The sequence below is a fragment of the Achroia grisella genome, unplaced genomic scaffold, assembly GCF_030625045.1.
Source record: "Achroia grisella isolate CSIRO2021 unplaced genomic scaffold, CSIRO_AGI_Agris_v1 utg754, whole genome shotgun sequence".
NCBI classification, from domain to species: Eukaryota; Metazoa; Arthropoda; class Insecta; order Lepidoptera; family Pyralidae; genus Achroia; species Achroia grisella.
The window spans coordinates 584,578-604,976 of record NW_026713011.1 but is presented as its reverse complement, the minus strand read 5'-3'; the positions used below and the strand labels follow the sequence as shown (position 1 = coordinate 604,976).

Here is a 20,399-nt window from a genome sequence, read left to right as displayed (position 1 = left end):
ATAAATGAAGTAGCGACATCTCATCACAAAACAATCGTACTTATGATTACAAATGTTTATACCGAAAAATCGAACCCGCGACCATCAGAAATAAAACGGTGTGCTAAACCACTACACTACCGAGGCTGTCAAAGAATATTGGAAGTTCAAAACATGAACTATAGAGAGACTATAATGAGATTATTTTTTTAAAGATTGCTTTTATTGAAGGAGAACAAAATAATCTATGGTACTGACTTTTCAAGCTCCTGGCGCGCGTCGCCGATGTTGTTGAGTTTCTCCTGTATATCAACGCTGGCGTAGTGCCCGCCCTGTAGCAGCTGTTGGCCGAACAGTTCCAAACCCTGGAAGGTGCCCGCTCGGGCGTCCATCTCCGTGCGATGTTCCTGTGTCACAAATCGCCATTCGATAATGATTGTTATTGACATGAAATAGAACACAGACTTGGTCGCATACGGTATACAAAATCTAAAGCCAGGTATAATACTGACGAAAAGTTCTCCTAACAACAATGTCTGAATGAACATTATAATACTATAGTTTTTTTTTTAATTATACATACGCATTTTTGGCAGTTAACTGAAGTTTAAAAGAGGTAAATTAGTCCTTGCAAACTTCGTGGATGTTATTAATACACAAATATCCTGCCACTTTAATTAAAATATGTAATTTGCGTCATACACGTTTTTTTGGAAAGTGTAAGTTAAATTTAACTTGTAGGTCTTCGAATTAAGAGGAACTTCATGTTAAATATTAAAAGCTTTTACAATTAAATTCATAAAATTTGTGTTACATACATTTTTATAATTATTATAAAAATGTATATAACTTACAAAATAACATTTGTATCCAATTCAAATATCGATATAATATCACAAAACCATTTAGATTTTGTGATATTATATCGATATTAGACAAGTAAAAAATTCAATACTAAGAAAAGCGCTTAACTAAAAGATTATAATTTAATTATTATTAGGACTAGGTTTGAAGTTGGAGATGTGGGTTTGAATTGAACCAATAGCTGCGACGATAAACCTTATTTCAATTGATTTACCATTCCATAAATATAACCTTAATTATGACTAAATTAGACAAAATTAGATTTTGTTATGTATTAAGTATTATTAAATGCAAATTAATATAAAGAAAATATATGTAATAGAGTTTTCTATGCATTAAACATATATTAAATTTTTTATCTCTGCTGTTGTCAATGATTTAATTATGTTCGCATTATTGATGTTAACGTAGCTACATCAATGTTACATATAAGAACATATAAAAACCCAAATATATCGAATAAAACTCCAGTAAAAGAAAACAAAGTACAAGAAAGTGACTCACAAACACACAAAAAAAAACATTTAAATATTTGAGACACACAAAACCAAAAACTGTACAGTTAGTTCAAAATAAAACTAGCCTAGATAGTGTATTGATCTCTAGGTAATGATCAATAATTTTCTAGTATTTTTATATTGAATGACTGTACTTTTGAAAATATTATAGAATAGAGTCCAGAAGACAACATGTATACAATAAGTTTATGCCGTTTATTTTGTGTTAATAAAAGTCGTGTAGTATTCTCGTTTGTTAGACAATCAACTCTAAAAATATAGGTGTAGCTACCATTTTAGTATGATAGATGTGTTTAACCTCTATATTATGGGCTACGTAATATCGAAATACAGGAGAGCGTGTGTAATGTTTAGAAATTATGGTCCTCACTTATTAATGAAATTATATATGAACATATCTTTACTTTATGCTCTGTTTACACTTATGTTCTCTAGTGACGTGTACAGAATACGAGCAATATAAATATAATACTAGCGCTTGTAATATTCAATGATCAAAATCAAAAAACTCATAATTATTTAAAGTCAAGCTACTGAGCATTGCAGCTACATTAAACTGCACCATCTCTGCCCTAATGTTAACACTTCGCAAAACACTGATAATGTAAAAGCGCACTGATTGCACATTTATGATGCAAAAAAGTATCTTTGCAGAAAAGACTCACAGTATGGAGTAGTAGCATTATCCTGAATGTAAATGTGTCATAAAACATCTTATTTAATTGTTTTAATGCATTAATTAAATTGATTTCGATTGATCAATCGCGAATGTTATACATGAGTACATATAATGAAAGACATTTAATAAATGTGGACCTAGTTTGTATATTATTGCATACAATGTGTAAGGTACTATATTATACTGTGTTAGACTGGGAGCACACATGCGTACAATGCGTCTGACCTGCGGCATTATGCCGTACCGCGCGTCTATCTCCAAGCGCTCGTTCTAGAAATATTCACCTTCGTTTATTAATAAATACATTTCACACTAGATGTTGTTTAAAATCATAGTCGTCTGCATGCCACTAATGTTGCAAATTTAAAAATAAAGTAATAATTTTGATATAGTAAAATTTGAAAAATGTTTTGTACCATATTTTAAAGTCAATACTTACTTATTTTGTTTCTCGTTGGTTACAATAAATATTGTTGTACATAACATGAATGATAAACTATAAGAATAAATAAAATAGTACTAATAAATCATTGTGAATATAGACTTTTCCAATCGCCCAATAAAACTTTACCACAATGTAATGCATAAAACTGTTTATATAATGTATGCAAAGCATTATTTTAGTAATCAGTCAATTTTATCTGTGTACAATAATTACTACAGATTATACGAACATTTGTTATGTTTCTTAATACTAAATATTATAAATATTGGGACTTTAGATATAACATACAGCCAGATTGAGTAACTATTAATACTTTATATTTTTTTAACAATGAAATCTGTATTTATAATCATATCAACAATAATTTAATAGTACTATAGTACAAATACATTAAATTGAGGGTATAATTATGGTAATTAATGGGAGTTACATTACCTGGTGCCTCTCAAGCAGGGCCTCGGCGCCGGTGACGTCATTAGCGAGTTCGTCAGAGCTCACTAACGCCATCATCGAGTTGATCCACGCCATCAGATCGCGGTAGTCGGATAGGAACCTAATGGAAATGTAATTTTTTATATCTATCTGAATAATTCACATATTTGATGCTTTATGATAGACTGTCCAAACCATGGTCCGCGGTTTGAATTGATGCGGCCCGTAGGTATAAATTAATGATATTATACCTGCATTTTTTACAAATATTTTGCTGTCCCTCGATGAATTTAATTTTTTTTTATTGATAACCTAGATCCTATCTAGTTTGGACAGCCCTGCTGAATGATATAGGCAGCATATATGCTATATGAAAATATAATCTAATATTATCTCTCTTAATATTTAAAGGTAATATTTGAACTAAAATATAGTTACTTTAGTACTTAGCTACTAAGCTACCAACTATTGTGATTTATACCAATGATATAAATGAACTACAAAGTTATTCCACTATAAAGTTTTTACCCTCAATAATTATACTCCTGAATGTCAAATAAAAATTTAAAATAAAGGTTATTTCATTCGATTCCCAAGTAATTGTGAACAATAAAGGTTCTAGATCAAATCAAATCAAAAATAATGATCTACCATATTCTACACCATATAAATGAATTCATGTTGGACATTTTAGCCACTGCTTATGAACGTAATTTTTTTTTATTAATATTTTGCCCCTACTGTCTAGTTCAGTATACAGATTAACTTGAGAAGCACTCGCAAGAAACTCAACTGAATTTCTTTCTTTTTAAAGCAATTTTATTTACATTGTATACTTATTGTAGGTGTCTATGTCTAACATTAAGTGAAAATCCCGTGAATGAACTACTATTATGTTGTTGTTGTTATGTTACAATAGTAGTTCATTCACGGCATGTTTGTCATTCAAGTAATCGTTTAGTGTGTATTTAATAGATGTTTTGAATTTATTCAAAGGTAGCTCTATATGTATAGAGATTCTGAAAAGGTGTAAAAGAAGGCCGACTGTAAATGGCATGTTACCTCTGCAGGTCATAGGAGTCGAGGAGTTTCTCCTTGCGCGCGTTGGCCCGCGCCTGCAGCTGCTGCCAGGCCTCGTTGATCTCGCGCTGCTTGCTGTAGGTGGCGTCTGCGGAGTCGCCGTGTGTCGACATCAGCCTGTTGGCCGTGTCGTCTAGCTGGCGGATCTTGTCGCCCAGAGCTGCCAGATCGCGCTCTAATCCTTCGTGTTTACCTGCATTAAACATTATTAAATTAAATTATTTCGCCATATGGTTATAAAATATTCTACCAGTAATACAAGAGATTAATTCTTAATCTAGTACCAGCGACCTGCCCCGGTTTTGCTTGAAAGACAATTATTAGTTGAAACAGTGTTTTTGTTTTAATAATATACACCCTAATTCACTACGTAATGTACAAGTTATTGGTGAAAGAATTCTGAAAATTGGTTAAAGCAAAAAATATCTTATCGCGTATGCTATAAAAATGACTGAAATTAGAGCAAAGTGTAAGTAATATGTAATATATAGATTTTTTACTTATTTCTTAAGTTAGGTTAAGTTTAATTTCATTATAAATATTCTATTGCCACTATTTTTATTAAATCTTTAAGTAATCCTCCCTAAATGGTTCTTAAGCATCCAGAGTTGATTTGAGCCCGGGCAAGGAGTTCTTCCCGAGGCCCCGACCTTCACTATTCTGAGGTGCGGGAGGTGCGGATGACGAGCGTCCGTCATTTAAAAAAAAATCTTATATATCCGTGTGAAACCCGGTCGGGGCGGTGGTATAAAATAAATATAGGTATGCACGTACGCTGCAGCGTCTGCACGGAGCGCAGGTCGCGGCCGAGGTCGTCGGTGGCGAGCGCGGCCTCCTTCTCCGCGATCCAGTCCTTGGTCTCGTCGACGTCGCGGTGGAACCGCTGCACCTCGTGCGCGCTGCCCAGCTGCGCCGCGCGCTCCGCCGTCAGCTGCTGCAGCGACGACCACTTCGAGTTCAGCTCCTGTACACAACGAAACAACAAATTCTTAGTTATTCATATTTTTCGAGATGGATATATTAAGGTTTCTTAAAGGTAGGCGACGCGTACGTGACACCCCTAGTATCTCGGGCGTCATTAAGTTACAGTAACCATTTATCATCAGATGGGCCGTATGCTTGATTGCCACCATCGTAGTATAAAAAAAAATGAGCTTTGTGTGGTGTGCCCTTAAAGTAAATAAAATTTTTATCTATCTATCTAATTACTATAAGTTCCCTGTTAGTGTACCATTTCAATGATAATGTAATAAAACAATGTCACTACTATAAGAATTAATAATTATTTGCCAGTAATATTACCTGCATCTGAGTTTTGATCTTCAACGCAGCCTCGGTTTGACCGACAGTCATGAGTTGTACTGCGATCTCGTTCATTTCTGCGAGGCGGACCTCGTTGGCGCGCAGGTCGTTCTGGAAGTCGTCGAACTTCTTCTGCATCACCTCCACCTGTTCCAGATCTTCACCAACGTCTTGTACTTGCGCGTGCATTTCCTGATAAAGAATAAAGTTTTAATATCTATTTGAATAGAAATCCTAATTCTAATATTATATCATACAATATTATTATTTATTCATTTATTCTTGATATTAAAATTATAAGACACATACACACCTCTCGTGTTCATACTGTAATTTCTTTTCTACCTTTGCATCCATCTGTGAAAACCTATTACCCTCTGTGTAAGTGATTTCTCGGATTTATGTTTATTATTGTGCTTGTAAATAGTCTTAGTTTTTTATTTATATTTGATAAATAAAAAATAAATAATTGCAAAGTGCCAAATTTTGCTAATCCTAAAATAACGTGACGAAAATTCCGAATAACACAAAAAAATATATAGATTCAGAAGTTCCTCATATTTGAAGTCGGTTTATTAAAGTCGTAATAATAGTATTTGAAATGTTTATGTATTGCATTAGGTATTAATAGCATGCCATTGTCTTGGCTAAACATGATTGTACTTTTATCGTCATTTTTACATCATGTTTGTATAATAAAGTAAACAATGGTGCTTCTTATTATTTTTTTAGGATAAATTCACACCACTTAGCCCAAAGTTAAGCAGAGCTTGTGTTAGGGATACTAGACAAGTGGCATAATTACATATGTATACATTTTTTTTGTAAATATATGTATAATACACATAGAAAACACCCAGGCATACAAACAATCATACTACTCATAGAAAGGTTTGTACCGCGGAATCGAACCCGCGCCCATCGGAAGTAAGTCAATATCTATATTTAGGTAGATATGAAGCGGGGGTACCTTGTCTTTAATCCAGGTGGCGAGCTCGGCCGCCTCGCGCACCAGCACGTACGCCTTCACGGTCTCATTGAGTTTGTTCTGGCGCTCACGAGCCAGGCCCAACAGGTTGTCATATTGGGACTCAATCTGTAAGGGGTACACACAGTCAGAATGGTAGTTTGTCACGCATGATTTTGTAAAATTTAGGAGAATACTTTAAGATTAGGTATTGGACTGACACTTTATTAAAAAATATAGTGTTGGTCCTAATATCAAACCTTGGGGAACTTCCCACTGATTTGACTTAGTATTTAAAACTGAATTCTGTGACTTGTGTATTTTTATTTACGGCTACTAATTAAATTATTTAGTTTTGACAAAAATGCAATAGAATTTAAAAATCTGTATTTTGTAATTATACAAACTCATTTACCAAGAATAAGAGCTCAGTTCCTTGTCAGTTCTTCTTAGCTCGAAAGCACTCCGAACTAACGGTAGATTTGACATATAAAAAGAGTTTCAAATAGTGTAATATGAATAAAGATATTTTGATTTAATCCAATTTGTACATCAAAATTCTTATAGCCCTAAATTACCTGGTTCTGCCTGGCAGCAATAGAGCTGGAGTCAACCAAATTCTGCTGCGAGGACGAAAGGCCTGCATCGATCTTTTTCACGTACGCTGCAGGCACGAAACCTTGACGATCGTTCACCTCCACCTTCCACCAGTCCTGATAAACAAATTAATAAAATTTTAATCAATACCATTCACTGAAGTATGATTGACAATCAGAGCTGTATTTTATAACAACAATAGATGATGTGACTTCTGTTATGAACACACACATATAATATTTCAATTTATCTTTAAATCGTTCATATCTATTCGTAATAAAGGGATTCCACTTATCTCAGACCTTACTCTGAATCTTATTGAAGATATCGGTAAATAATTATTCAGTTGCTGTAATAATAATTAGTAAATGTACATATACATATGAAATCGAGCTTTCATGTTTAATAAACTGGTTTAAGCCATGTAATGTCCTAGCGTTATCTGTAATTGGTAAACTTGAGAGAAAACAAAAATTCATTGCCATAGTATGTATACCGTCATAAAACAAACTATGTCTATAACAATAACAAATAAAAAACACAGACAATAGCTAGTAACAATAACTAAGACAGTGTTACCCACGCATACTACTTTATACAAAGCCTAAGTCAGTTAAAGATTTACTTCTATGAGAGTAATTAAGATAAAAAAAAAACCCTGGACAATTAACACAGCGCCGTTTAGTTCCACGATAAGCAAAACTTGTGTTATGGGTTCTAGACAACATATAAAAATACTTCAATTTTTTTTAAATTCATATATAATATATTTATATATAAAGACCCAGACAGATACAAACAATCATATCATACTCATGACTAAAAATTTTTATACCATGCGAGGAATCTAACCCGCGACCATTGGAAGTAAAGCGGTGAGCTAAACCACTGAGGCCGTCTAAGATTCAAAAGAAATAATTGGAAGTAGTTATTACTCATATTAATATACTCCACATGTTATTCAATACATCATACACAATAGAATGTTCTTCTACAAAATTTACACGTATATGAATTCAAGTAAAAAATATTTTCTTTCTGTTAATCAAAGTAGTGATCTATTTGTGTACAAAAATTCATTCGTATCCAAAACCCTCTAATCAATTGAGTGTGATTTAGTCACAAACTACAAACATTCGCATTTATAACATTGGTATGACATGTATTGTATTTCACACATTTTTTATTATCATAGAAAAATAAGGCTATTTGTTTAAATAATAATTTTTAATACAAGCAATAATTATGTATTTTTTATTACAAGCCGAATAAACTCACATGTGCCAATGTTTGCCTCTTATCATTCCTACAGTAATTATATACATTTTCCGTTATCACTATCACCAGCCAACTTAACACTATCATTTTACTGACTAGTATCACTTTTGTATCACAGAACTTTTCAACTAATTATACAAATTCTTTAGAACATTCTACATTGGCTAAAATGTATATTAGGAGACTACATTTTCAATTGATTTCTCATCGGTCGTTGCTGACGAGCGGCCGCATCAAGCGGTGGTCGAATAATGTTGTAATACGTCACGTGATTATATAAGCATGTTTGGTTTGAGGCGGATATGCAATAAAAGAATGACGTACGCAAATGAAGTACAATTCAGACAGGAATATATAGAATGTTTTAAATTAGTTTTCATATACACATTAAAACAAAAATGGTATATACATATAACATGTACGATAAGGATCTTTGAACTAGTGACCTATTTTTTTATATATGATAAGGCATGATGTACCCGCCTGCGCTCACAGTATATGCTAGGTGGGCACATGGCCATACCTGATACCATATATGCGTATTACTAACATTAATTTCCCCCATATACTTAGCGAGAGCTTATGAGACACATAGTTAGCTTTTGTTTTATTTATAAAAATTATAAATAACCCACTAACTTTTCGTTGTCTGTTTTTATCATGTGCATAGACAAATACTTTTCTTATATAATTTTTTAATATTGTGTGATTAAAACATTAGTTCTTCGTTACGCTTGTATGGTCTGCGCTTTACGACTAGATCCTGCTGCGTAGTTTATCGTTATCATTGACATTGCTTATTGAATATACATATAGTGTCAATTGCTAGTAACAACTTCGGCACTTATCTATTAGAGGTTTATCTATGTAAATAATTATACCGTTTTTAACATAAACTGAAACTCAGTTTCATTGAAACAAACGATATTCAGATATATAAAAAAAAACGTGAAATAGTATTGATCGCTTGCGTGCCTTTGGTAGAGCTATTTCGTTCTTCATGTATAAGTCACAAACTGAATAAATACTAGTACATTATTAGTGGTTTTTACCTAACAAAAAGTGTTCTAAAAGTTTCATAAAGAAAATGTACTCAACTTCTGCTGCAATGCATGTTATATTTTACCATTAAACAATTGCTTGAGTATTATATCTAATGAAGTAGTGCTATTTGGTAGTTTGTATTCACACATTTAAACTTAAAAATATAAAGGTACAACATTTATAGAGCAACACGCAAGTTTCTTCCTCATTCATCTTGTGTTGAGACACCTTTCCGAATGAGCTGTAGATTAAAAAAATATGTATGTCTATTCAAAAGTAATTATATTTAAGTTTATTTGTATTAAGAATTTTCTACTCTATTCATGATACCATCAACCCTTGAATAGTGGAGTAAATACGTTGAAAAAATATTTCCGATCCTAATCGATACGATATAGAAACCTTCAAGAAAAGAGCTTATTCGTTCTTAAAAGGCCGTCAAAGCACTTTACGCGGGGACTCATAAGCAGCGGTAATCACTTACAATCAGGTGAGTCAAAGCTCGTTTCCCGCTTTGCTATAAAAAAAAAAGTTACCTTGTTGTTGGAGTTGAGGAGAGTGAGTACATCGCCGCGCTTCATGGAGACCTCGCGCGGGGACTTCTCCGCGTAGTCGTACAGCGCCACCACGCACTCCTTGCCCGACACGTCGACCACCGGTGACTCTTGTTGCTGTACCAAACATTAATACTGTAGATAGTGAAAACACCCCTAGTGGTGACGTCAGACTAAAGTCGTAACCGTCAAGGAGCTAGCCTTCAGTCGCTCCATAAGTCCTTCCGTGGGAGTGCCAGCTGCATTTGTCCCCCAATCATTCGATGTAGTTGTACAGGCTAGCTGCGGCCAACTGCATTAGAGTAGCGGAAGTCCATTTCATTACTTTGTTAACTGATTTGTATTATTTTGTTTAGTTTTATGTATAGAATTGGAATGAAACCAAATTCATTCAAGAAATCACCAAAATTACTAATAGTGATGATGATATGATGAAATATGCAAAAATGTACAAAATATGTTACAATTGGTACTCTGAGTTGTGGTGTACAACATTGAAATAATATTAATTAACTGTATATATTTATTAGCAGGATAGATTTATTTATGGTCGGGTAACTAAAATAGAGTAAATTATTTGTAATAATTAGAGCAGGCTAGTCCCTACTAGCAGCAATATTTACGAGTATGACAGATTATTAAAATAAAAACCAAGAATTATTACCCGGCAGGCGTTAGCTTGATCCCTCAGTGATTTGATAGTGTTCCCAAATGCCTCCAAGTCCGAGAGCAGTGCTTCATGTTTCTTGAGCAAAGCCTCTGATGAGTCTTCATCCTTGCCGTAGTCCTGGGTGTTCGCCATGGGCTCCTTCTCGCGCATCCACGACTCAGCTTCGTTGGCATCGGCAAAGTATTGTTGAGCTTGGAGCGAGTCTTCCAGGTCTTGTTTGCGCTATAGTAGAGATACCACATCCAGTGTTAAAATTGTTTTTATGTAAATACATAAAAAATCATCAGATAAATATCTGAACTTATAATACACATTTTAATTTTGGGGAAACAGTTGTCAAAAATATTTAGGCAATATAATGGAAAACACAATAATTGTGGCTGATATAATTGATACCGTCCGGTGAGCCATCGGTCTGTTTGCCATTCTATATGCTATCTATATTAATATGTGGAGTAAAAACTTTGTACCCCTTTTCACAAAAACTGCGTGGCCAAAGGAGTATGATAATAGTAATTCTTAAATTGCTGTAAATGTTAATTTCGCACAGGAGTGCAGAATGGTTAAATATTTTTTAAATTATGTATACATTACACACACACGCATATAATACTCTTTCGTTTATTGTACGAAACATATACCTAAATTATGGGTGATTAAGATCTTTTTGTATTTTATACGGAGTGGGCGAGGTACACTGGTGTATAGGGTGGTGTACCTGCAGCGCCTTCTCCTGCAGCTGCGCCCACTGGTTCTGCAGCTGGTGGAGGCGGGCGGCGATGTCGTCTGCCGCGAAGTGTCCGGCGTCCCGCAGCGCAGTGCCGGCCGCGCGGACCGCCTCCACGCGCGCCTCGTGCTGCGCCATCTCGCCCATCACCGCCTGGTGCTTCTTCATCAGGTTCTGCACGCCGATCAGGTCGCGACCTACCACCACGCGACCACGCACGTTAACATAGCACTTATCGTTCAAAACAATATTCATATCACAGATAACATAATATTACATACAGATACCCCATCCCATACTAGAAAATGGTTCCTTCCTAACTCGGGCTATTCTTCGGGCTATTTTATTTCGCCACCGTAGCCGCTAGATGTCGCTAGATCTGAAGCAGTTCGGATTACTAGTGGGTGCTTAGTAACAAAGCATGAAAATAGATGGCAGTCAATTCAGTCTACATGACATCTGTTTTGCAAAGATATGTATATAATAGATATGTAGGTAACTGTATCGTGTACCTCATTAGGGACGATTCAGGATTCAATGTAAATGTGTAGGTATAATATCGTTAGCCGACACTCTGCAGATATGGCTTATGTGCCAATGTATATACCTATTATGTTATGGTTTATTTTACATTCCATGCCTATTTTTTTGATATGTTGTAACGCGTCTGCGCTATACGTATAGCCCGATTTTGATACTTTTATACTCGTACGTATCAAAATCGGGCTATATGATTATTTATTTCAATCGTTATGTGTAAGGTTTTAGCTACAATTAATTTACTGGTATATACTTCATGTATTCTACGATGTACCCCTCTTTTCCCTAATGAGAATTCCGCTATATCTTATATATAAATTTTGTATCACAGTGTTAGTTGCCATACTTCTCCCACATTTTGATGAAATTTGATATGTATACTTGCCAGGTCTGAGGTAGGGTTGTTATCTATTTTTTATACCCCTAAGTCATAGGGGTGGCCTACCCCAAAAAAATATTTTTTTGTATTATGGACAATTTTTTATTTATTTATAATATTACATTGAAAATACATACACGCCTAAATTTTCACCCGTCTTTCACCAACCACTATTTTTAATAGCGATATTCTTACAAATATTATAAATGCTAAAGTAACTCAGTCTGTCTGTTTGTCTCGCTTTCACGCCAAAACTACTGAACTGATTTAATTGAAATTTGGTAGACAGATAATGTAGACCCTGAGAAAGGCTACTTTTTAATGCGAAAAAGTATTGAAAGGGGAAATGAAAGGCTGTATGAGGATATCGTAATTTTTAAAGTCAGATCTTGTAAGATTAAGTGAACAGGGTTGGTCTAGGTTTTTCATTATTAGAAATGTGTAACGGGGTAACACGTTATTTAGTGCGAAATTGTGTATATTACAATAAAATTTAACGAGAAAATATTATAATGATGTCACTGGGACACTCATTGCCTTACTACTATATCGTCCGTTAGTCGCGAACTTTCTGGAAACACGAGAGGCGCGCTCCTATTGGTTAGTAGATGAGGTAGACGAGTCTCACGGCGCCGCAGCGTAAGTACTTACTATACATACGTAGTATACATATGGGTGTTACAAATGTTTTTATTACGAGTAATATTACTCTGTTATCTAAGCAAGTAATGTGTGCTTATTTTGAACTTGATAACATTCTGAATTACTCGTATATCTTTCAATATCTTTAGCGGTATAAACCAGGTTATGTACTACTACTAGTATTGTTAGTGAGGGATAAAGTTGATGAACAAAAATAAAACAATATTCGTATTAAAAATATATTCATCTAATATTTTTGGCATTATTTTTAAGTTTCTTCCAAATACAAGGGGTCTGACATGGGGTGTTATGTACCTACATTAAAAGATACTTTTTGAAATGTATGAAATTTTTGGAATGTATGAAATGTATGAAAGAAATGTATGTACCTACATTAAAAGATAATTTTTGACATGTATGAAATGTATGAAAGAAATGTGTGTACCTACATTAAAAGATAATTTTTGACATGTATGAAATGTATGAAAAAAATGTAGTACCTACATTAAAATATAATTTTTTAAATGTATGAAAGTAATGTATGTACCTACATTAAAAGATAATTTTTGACATGTATGAAATGTATGTACCTACATAAAAAGTTCATTTTTGAAATGTATGAAATGTATGAAAGAAATGTATGTATGTACCTACATTAGAAGATAATTTTTGACATGTATGAAATGTATGTACCTACATTAAAATATAATTTTTTAAATGTATGAGATGTATGAAAGAAATGTATGTACCTACATAAAAAGTTCATTTTTGAAATGTATGAAATGTATGAAAGAAATGTATGTACCTACATTAAAAGATAATTTTTAACATGTATGACATGTATGAAAGAAATGTATGTACCTACATTAAAATATAATTTTTGAAATGTATGAGATGTATGAAAGAAATATATGTACCTACAAGTTCATTTTTGAAATGTATGAAATGTATGAAAGAAATGTATGTATGTACCTACATTAGAAGATAATTTTTGACATGTATGAAATGTATGTACCTACATTAAAAGATAATTTTTGACATGCATGAAATGTGTGTACCTACATTAAAAGATAATTTTTGACATGTATGAAATGTATGTACCTACATTAAAATATAATTTTTGAAATGTATGCACCGTACAATAACAATACACGTTAAACATCATACTACAGAGTCATACGCAAGTTAAAAACAAACTGCTATGATATATTAATGAGAAAGGAAAATCAACTTTATGGTATTCGAGTTAGGGTCGATTTCTCTCTTTTTTTTAAATACTATTTTAATCTTACCAGTTGCCAGTATTCGAAGACAGCTACGATTCGTACTCGATATTTTAAATTATTATGTAATCGATTATTCAGTACAAATGTAAATAACCAACGACACTAATAATGTACTACTATATTCCGTTCTTTGAAACGGAACACTGCTATAATACATAATAATGAAAATTTACTGTTCACAACGACTCATTAAAAGCATCATCGAATAATGCGCTGTAATAAAATCCTGTTATCGATTATTCAAAAAAATCGATAATACATGTATTTATTTTTAATATGACAACACTTCATACATAAGTATTATTGGAAATAGTATTACTTGCTTGTTCGGCTATTTTTAATTTACTTAAAAATTTTTTATATGTTTAATTTACAATAATAATATATTAAGTGCTTATTATTGGAAAATATAAAAAAGACATTTAATTAGGCCGATACAAATGACGACAATGCCATCTATGAAAGCATTTCGAAAACATTGAGCCCCATATTAGCACTGATTAAAGTGTAATTAAGTACTGGAAAATAACAAAATGAGTAAATATATGAAAATTACTTTACTAAACGCATTATTTCATTTTAACATGTATATATAACTTTTTAAAAATTGATTAATCATTTTTGAAAACACAGTTTTGTTTTTTAAAACGTTTGCAAAACTATGAAGAATTCCATCGATACCAATCACGCCATCTATATGCAACTTTTAGCAATAATAATGGCTACTTCCTCATTGAGTGCCACTGATTCATATACATTCACTAATCCATATTCTACTTTCTACCTTAGTTCATTAAGGCACATACACAACACATACTCTTAAATATACATGTCCACACAACTAGCAAATTTAATTTACAATACATGTTACAAGAGAGTACTGATGCCTATATCACAGGTGTAAGTCAGCGATTGTATTACGCAACTTTCTGGCATTTGGTTACTTAGAATTAATTTAAATTGTTATATATAATGGGTATGCGTCTGATATAGATGATATAAATGAATCCTTTTTAAATAACAATTGTTATTTAGATGGTATATACAAATAAAGCCTTATTATTATTATTAAAATACCAAACAAGAGGATGGTATAAAAAAAACACTAAAAGGGTATAATTAAATTAATATCTGTTTCAAGACTAGGTACTTTGTACAGATATATTTAATAGCTTTCTTCTAATTTATTTCTCTGCTACATTTCAACAGAAGGACTTTTTTTTTTATTTCAGTTACAAAAAATATTATTCGTAAATTCTCTAAAGAATGCAATTTCTTACACATACCTCTGTTAGTGGATGCGATGATAGGTTCCTTCTCCCTGATCCAGGCGGCTTCATCATCAAGATCGCGGAACAGCTGCTGCGCTTGCAGTGAATCCAGGAGACGGCGCTTGCGTATCGCCATCGGCTTGTCAAGCGCAGAGTAGCGCCCCACTAGACCATCCTGCATATAATTCATTACAGTAAGAATCTAAACATATCTTAGTCATATTATAAAGAATACCTTATAGACTAACACACATATTAATTAATATTATAAAACTAATATTTTTTTTTCATTATTATTTTTTCTTTGTGTGGTCAGGGCACTGTCGACGGCAATCTGACAGTAGCGCCGAAACACCACACCGACTGAAGGCGGGCAGCATGTTGGTGGGACCTGGGCCACAAACGCGCGTTATGACTCGGTCCCAACTGCGTCACTCAATGTCAGGTTACTCTTGGTTCGTATATAATCGACAATGTCCTGCTCCTTAGTGGTGTAATATAGACAGGACTGGTACATTGCCGTGGTGGGTGTAGCAGCATTATTATTAGTACCCTGTATTAAATAAATAAATAAAATTATCATCCATAAAAAATAGATATGCACAGAGTAGTTACCCGCTTGGTGCGTATATTGTCCGCGTCGAAGTGTCCGCGCTCCACGAACAGCTCGGCTTGTCCGCGGACGGCGTCGATGCGCTCGGCGTGCGAGCCCACGTCCGCCTCCAGCAGCGCGTGCTTCTTCTGCAGGTTCTGCACACTAGTCAGGTCCTGACACAAGTGAAACAAACTTATATGGAATGCATGGTTATAAGTGGAAAAAACTTACATTGACCGATTGATATAATTCTATTATTTGTGATATGTATACAGATACAATGAAACTTAACAGAATAACAAGTAGACTATAAATTTACAGCTAGTATTTTATAGTTATTATTATATTACAACTAGCTATCCCGGCGAACGTTGTTTTGCTATATAAATTAATATCGCTACAAAAAAAGAGGGGATGATAGTAGAAGGGTGAAAATTTAGGGTTGTATGTAATTTTTAATACTGAATATTAAAATAATATTAATAAAGTTTTTTTTTGGGGTTGGGCCTTGTCACTTAGGAGTATAAAAAATCTTAATCTCAGACCTACAGAGTATCAAAATCGTTGCAGTATTTTAGGATTTCATCTTGAATAAAGAATGTGACAAGAATTTTTTATACAATTACGAAGATATAGAAAGAACTATAATTATAAGTAAATATCTCCTTTATATGATGTATATAATTGAAGACCAAGTATATATTTTAGTAAAGCAATATATTATAAACATACTTTGCCATAGTCCTCACTGAGCAGCTGCCCCTCAACTTCTGAGAGCCAGAGTTCGATATCTTCAACAGCACGGTTAAACTGCTGCTGTTGAGATGCCTCTTGCAGCTTACTGCCCTTCAGTTCGGAGGCAGTCACTAACTTCTCCCATAACCCAGCTAGTTCGCCCAGACGGGACTCGATTTGAGCTAAAGATAAAATTTAAAATATAACAATAAAATATACACAAACAACATTATGTACGAGTTTTTTTGTGGATAGCAAATAAATTCACATTTTAAGACTGAAAAGAGCTGTAAACTATACATTTATTACTCAGTAAAATTCATGACTTGGATACAGCAGAAAAAAAAATCTCTAGTTTAGTGAGAAGGCTATCAGCTCACCTCTTGCTTTGTTAAATGTAATATAGTTTTTCTAGAAATTATTGATGAAATTAGCAATTACAATGATCTTATATTTTGGTACAATAATAGGAGTATCATGTTAATAAATAGGTTTTAGGATTAATATGCTATCCACCTTCTTGAAACACGACTACCCACCTACGGGAGTGATCATAGCGAACTGCTGTCATGATAGCATATTTATCGTCTGTCATAACCACAGATGCAAATATTAATAATAATAATGTCTCAGGACAATTGACACAGCGCCATCTAGTTCCAAGCTAAGCAGAGCTTGTGTTATGGGTACTAGACAACTGATATAAATACATGGATACATTTTTTTTTGTAAATAAATACATATTATACATAGAAAACACCCAGACCGATACAAACAATCATACTTATGAATACAAATGTTTGTACCGTGCGAGGAATCGAACCCACGACCATCGGATAGTAAAGCGGTGTGCTAAATCACTAGACCACCGAGGCTGTCGAGATTAAGTATATTTGTTGTTGATTTATATGTATGTTTTTAGAGATATATCATACTGGCCACAAATTTGATACTCAAAAACTAATTGCTAAAAACAAAAGATATAAACTTACGTTTGGCAAAATGTTCTTGTTCCAGCAGTCGGTTGCCGACAGTGGTGATCTCGTCGACGCGCGGCTTGTTCGCCTGCAGCTCCTGCTCGAAGTTCTGGTGTTTCTGCACTTTGCCGTTCAAGTTAGTTGGGTCGAGATAAGATTCGTCTGTTGCGAACTTCAGCTTCTCGTTGATCCAGCCTGTTTACAACGTGGCAATATTTTAAACATTACAAATATTTTGCAGTACTAAATGTTATGTTAACTTTTTTCGAACTATTCTAATGCTGTTGACCGTTGCAGATGCAGATGGCACTCCGAACCCGCGGAAGGACTTATGAAGCTCAACTGCTGCTTGACGTATACGATTTTAGTCTAAACAATATCTTGATTTTTCAATGATTGAGCTAAGTTCTTTATTTAACACTACTATTATTTGGTGATTAATTATTATATAACTCTTATGGTAGTAGTACTTGAATAAGAAATGCTAAAAATAGAGACCACCATTATGAACTTTTATTTGTACAGTTTATCTATCACGCACCCTTGGTCTCGTCGCAGTCACGTTCGAACTGTTGGTATTTGTAGGCGTCTTCAAGTAACGCACGCCGTTGGTTCGACTTTTCTTGGAGAGCAGCACGACGCTCCAGTAACTGTACGAAACATACCAATATTATAAACTTGACGTAAACTACCGCACTATAGTCGTATTTTTAATTAGACGAAGCTAGCTGACAGTAGCTAATGTCACATTGTAAAATAATGTTGCCATATTTAAAGTAATAGTGATGCGTTCAGTTCTCAGTTAGATGAATGAACAATGAGTGTGAATAGTTAATCATTACAAACTACAAAAGAAAATTGTATAAAAGTGCTCTGATATAAGTTACTAGTAACTACAATCAGTTTTTTGACGGCTTATTACAAAGCGCGCGGCTACTAGTGCCAACACAAATCAACGTCGCGAGCGTCTGTCGCCATTTTGTTCGTAATTCGGCTTCTAACCTCTGGTCTGAGAGCACCAATGTTTTTTTTTGCGCTCACGCTGTTTTGTTAAGTTTTTCCTCATGTTGTGTTTGGGGTAATTGTTGGGTATATTGTATATTTACTATATTGTTTCATACAAACAATATGGATCCTCAACCAAGCACGTCAAGCCAAAGCTTGTCTCCAAGAAAGACGTTACCGAAAAACTTATGATACAAAACGTCTACAAATACGTATTTGAGAAAGCTGCTTCACTATTACCTATTGAGGCTCCCAAAAAAACAAATGTATTTCGAAAACAGCTGACATTTTGGGAATTGGTGTGACCTCAGTCTACAATGTATTAAAATAATACAAAGTGAACAATTTAAGTCTCCGGAGAAACGTGGAGCGAAACACTGTTTCAAAGATAAATTATTATCAATTTTTAGACAGATTTATAATTAATGTCACTGAAAGCGACAATGATTTTTTTATCTGATGATGAATAAAAACAAATTTTGTAATAAGCGCAGTTTTTTATTTTTATTACCTAACTATATTATGTTATATATTGTTATATTTTGTACATCTATAGTTTCAATTACATTATGAATTGTAATTAGGACAGTCTTAAAAGTTTCCACGCAATTTTTTCTTTACGTTTAAAATACTCGGTATTCAGTATAGGTAGATACAATAGGAACATAATCGTCGTAAACTCGTTGGTATGTATAAAGCACGGCTAAAATTCAAACCCCGTACCCGATATCGGCAGTTCGGCACACTAACTATTCACTAGACAATCGAGGCAATTCCATTAATTCAGGAGTTTTTTCAATGATTCACTTTGTCACAACACTATTTTTATTTCATCAAATACTGACAACACAGTAAACGTCAGTTGACTTCGTCTAATTAAAAATATGACTATAATGTTCTTTTATTATATGTATTCAGTAGACTTTACTATAATTATTACATACATAACCCATATTTAAAGGTTTCTTCGTCTCAAAGCAATTTTAACGTATATGTTAAGATTTTTTATACAATAGTATCAGATTAAGAATATAGTTGTTTTTAATTTTAATCTAACTAGCGACTCTCCCCCTTCACACTTTTTTTAAAAGACATAGCATTTGATTTCTTAATTATATATATTTTTAATAGGTCAGCATTTATTCAAGTTAGGTCAAGTTAAAATAAAATCTTTCTTCTTCATGTTATTACTTTTGGTATTAATTACCTAAACAAGACATATTACTCACCATCTCTCTCCTCTGTGCGACATCGTCGGCGGCATAATGCTGTCCCTGGATCAATTTAGAAGCAAACTCGTCCAGAGCTTTTATTTTCTCCTCCTGCGCCGCCAGAGACTTCTCAAAGTCCTCGTGTTTCTTCAACAACGCCTCTACGGAATCCAAAGAGTCGCCTACGTCTTCGTTCGCGAGGAAGGCCTGAACACAGGTTAGGAAGGTTTGATGATTTTGATGATAACATTACGAAAATACATAATTTTATTTGAATATCGTTCTGAAAACTTAGATGAAAAAATTAATTTACCAGTGATACAATATTTTTTTAGACATAAGTCTAACAATTTATAACCACTTTAAATGTACTACTAGATAGATAAGAAACTATACTAACATTAGATTTGAATGAAAAATTACTAACAAATGGGGCATCGATGCCATAATAAACTTTATTATTACTAATTTTGTCAGATACAATTTGATCATGGACAAAAAAGAATAGCAAAGTCAATTCTTAAATTTTAAATAGTATAGTTATAGTATAGTATGGAATAAACAATTTTCAGTATTCTGGGGATCTATAAGTTTAACAGTTAGAAACTTTCAAAAATTAAGT

General features: G+C 33.6%; 1 protein-coding gene across 1 annotated transcript in view; it reads right to left on the bottom strand.

The window, feature by feature from the left end:
• Nucleotides 1-20,399, bottom strand: part of LOC131850367 (spectrin alpha chain) — a 44,664-nt gene that overhangs the window by 13,326 nt on the left and 10,939 nt on the right. Inside the window, exons 10-26 of the mRNA XM_059200585.1 lie at nt 19,796-19,984; nt 18,103-18,211; nt 17,577-17,756; nt 16,582-16,766; nt 15,870-16,022; nt 15,270-15,429; nt 11,128-11,333; nt 10,404-10,631; nt 9,722-9,856; nt 6,845-6,979; nt 6,270-6,395; nt 5,300-5,491; nt 4,772-4,961; nt 3,980-4,190; nt 2,921-3,038; nt 2,266-2,310; nt 238-386 (exon numbers count right to left, since the gene is read on the bottom strand). Of these exons, the coding sequence (XP_059056568.1) occupies nt 238-386; nt 2,266-2,310; nt 2,921-3,038; nt 3,980-4,190; nt 4,772-4,961; nt 5,300-5,491; nt 6,270-6,395; nt 6,845-6,979; nt 9,722-9,856; nt 10,404-10,631; nt 11,128-11,333; nt 15,270-15,429; nt 15,870-16,022; nt 16,582-16,766; nt 17,577-17,756; nt 18,103-18,211; nt 19,796-19,984 (2,711 nt within the window). The remainder of the gene's footprint in view (nt 1-237; nt 387-2,265; nt 2,311-2,920; nt 3,039-3,979; nt 4,191-4,771; nt 4,962-5,299; nt 5,492-6,269; nt 6,396-6,844; nt 6,980-9,721; nt 9,857-10,403; nt 10,632-11,127; nt 11,334-15,269; nt 15,430-15,869; nt 16,023-16,581; nt 16,767-17,576; nt 17,757-18,102; nt 18,212-19,795; nt 19,985-20,399) is intronic.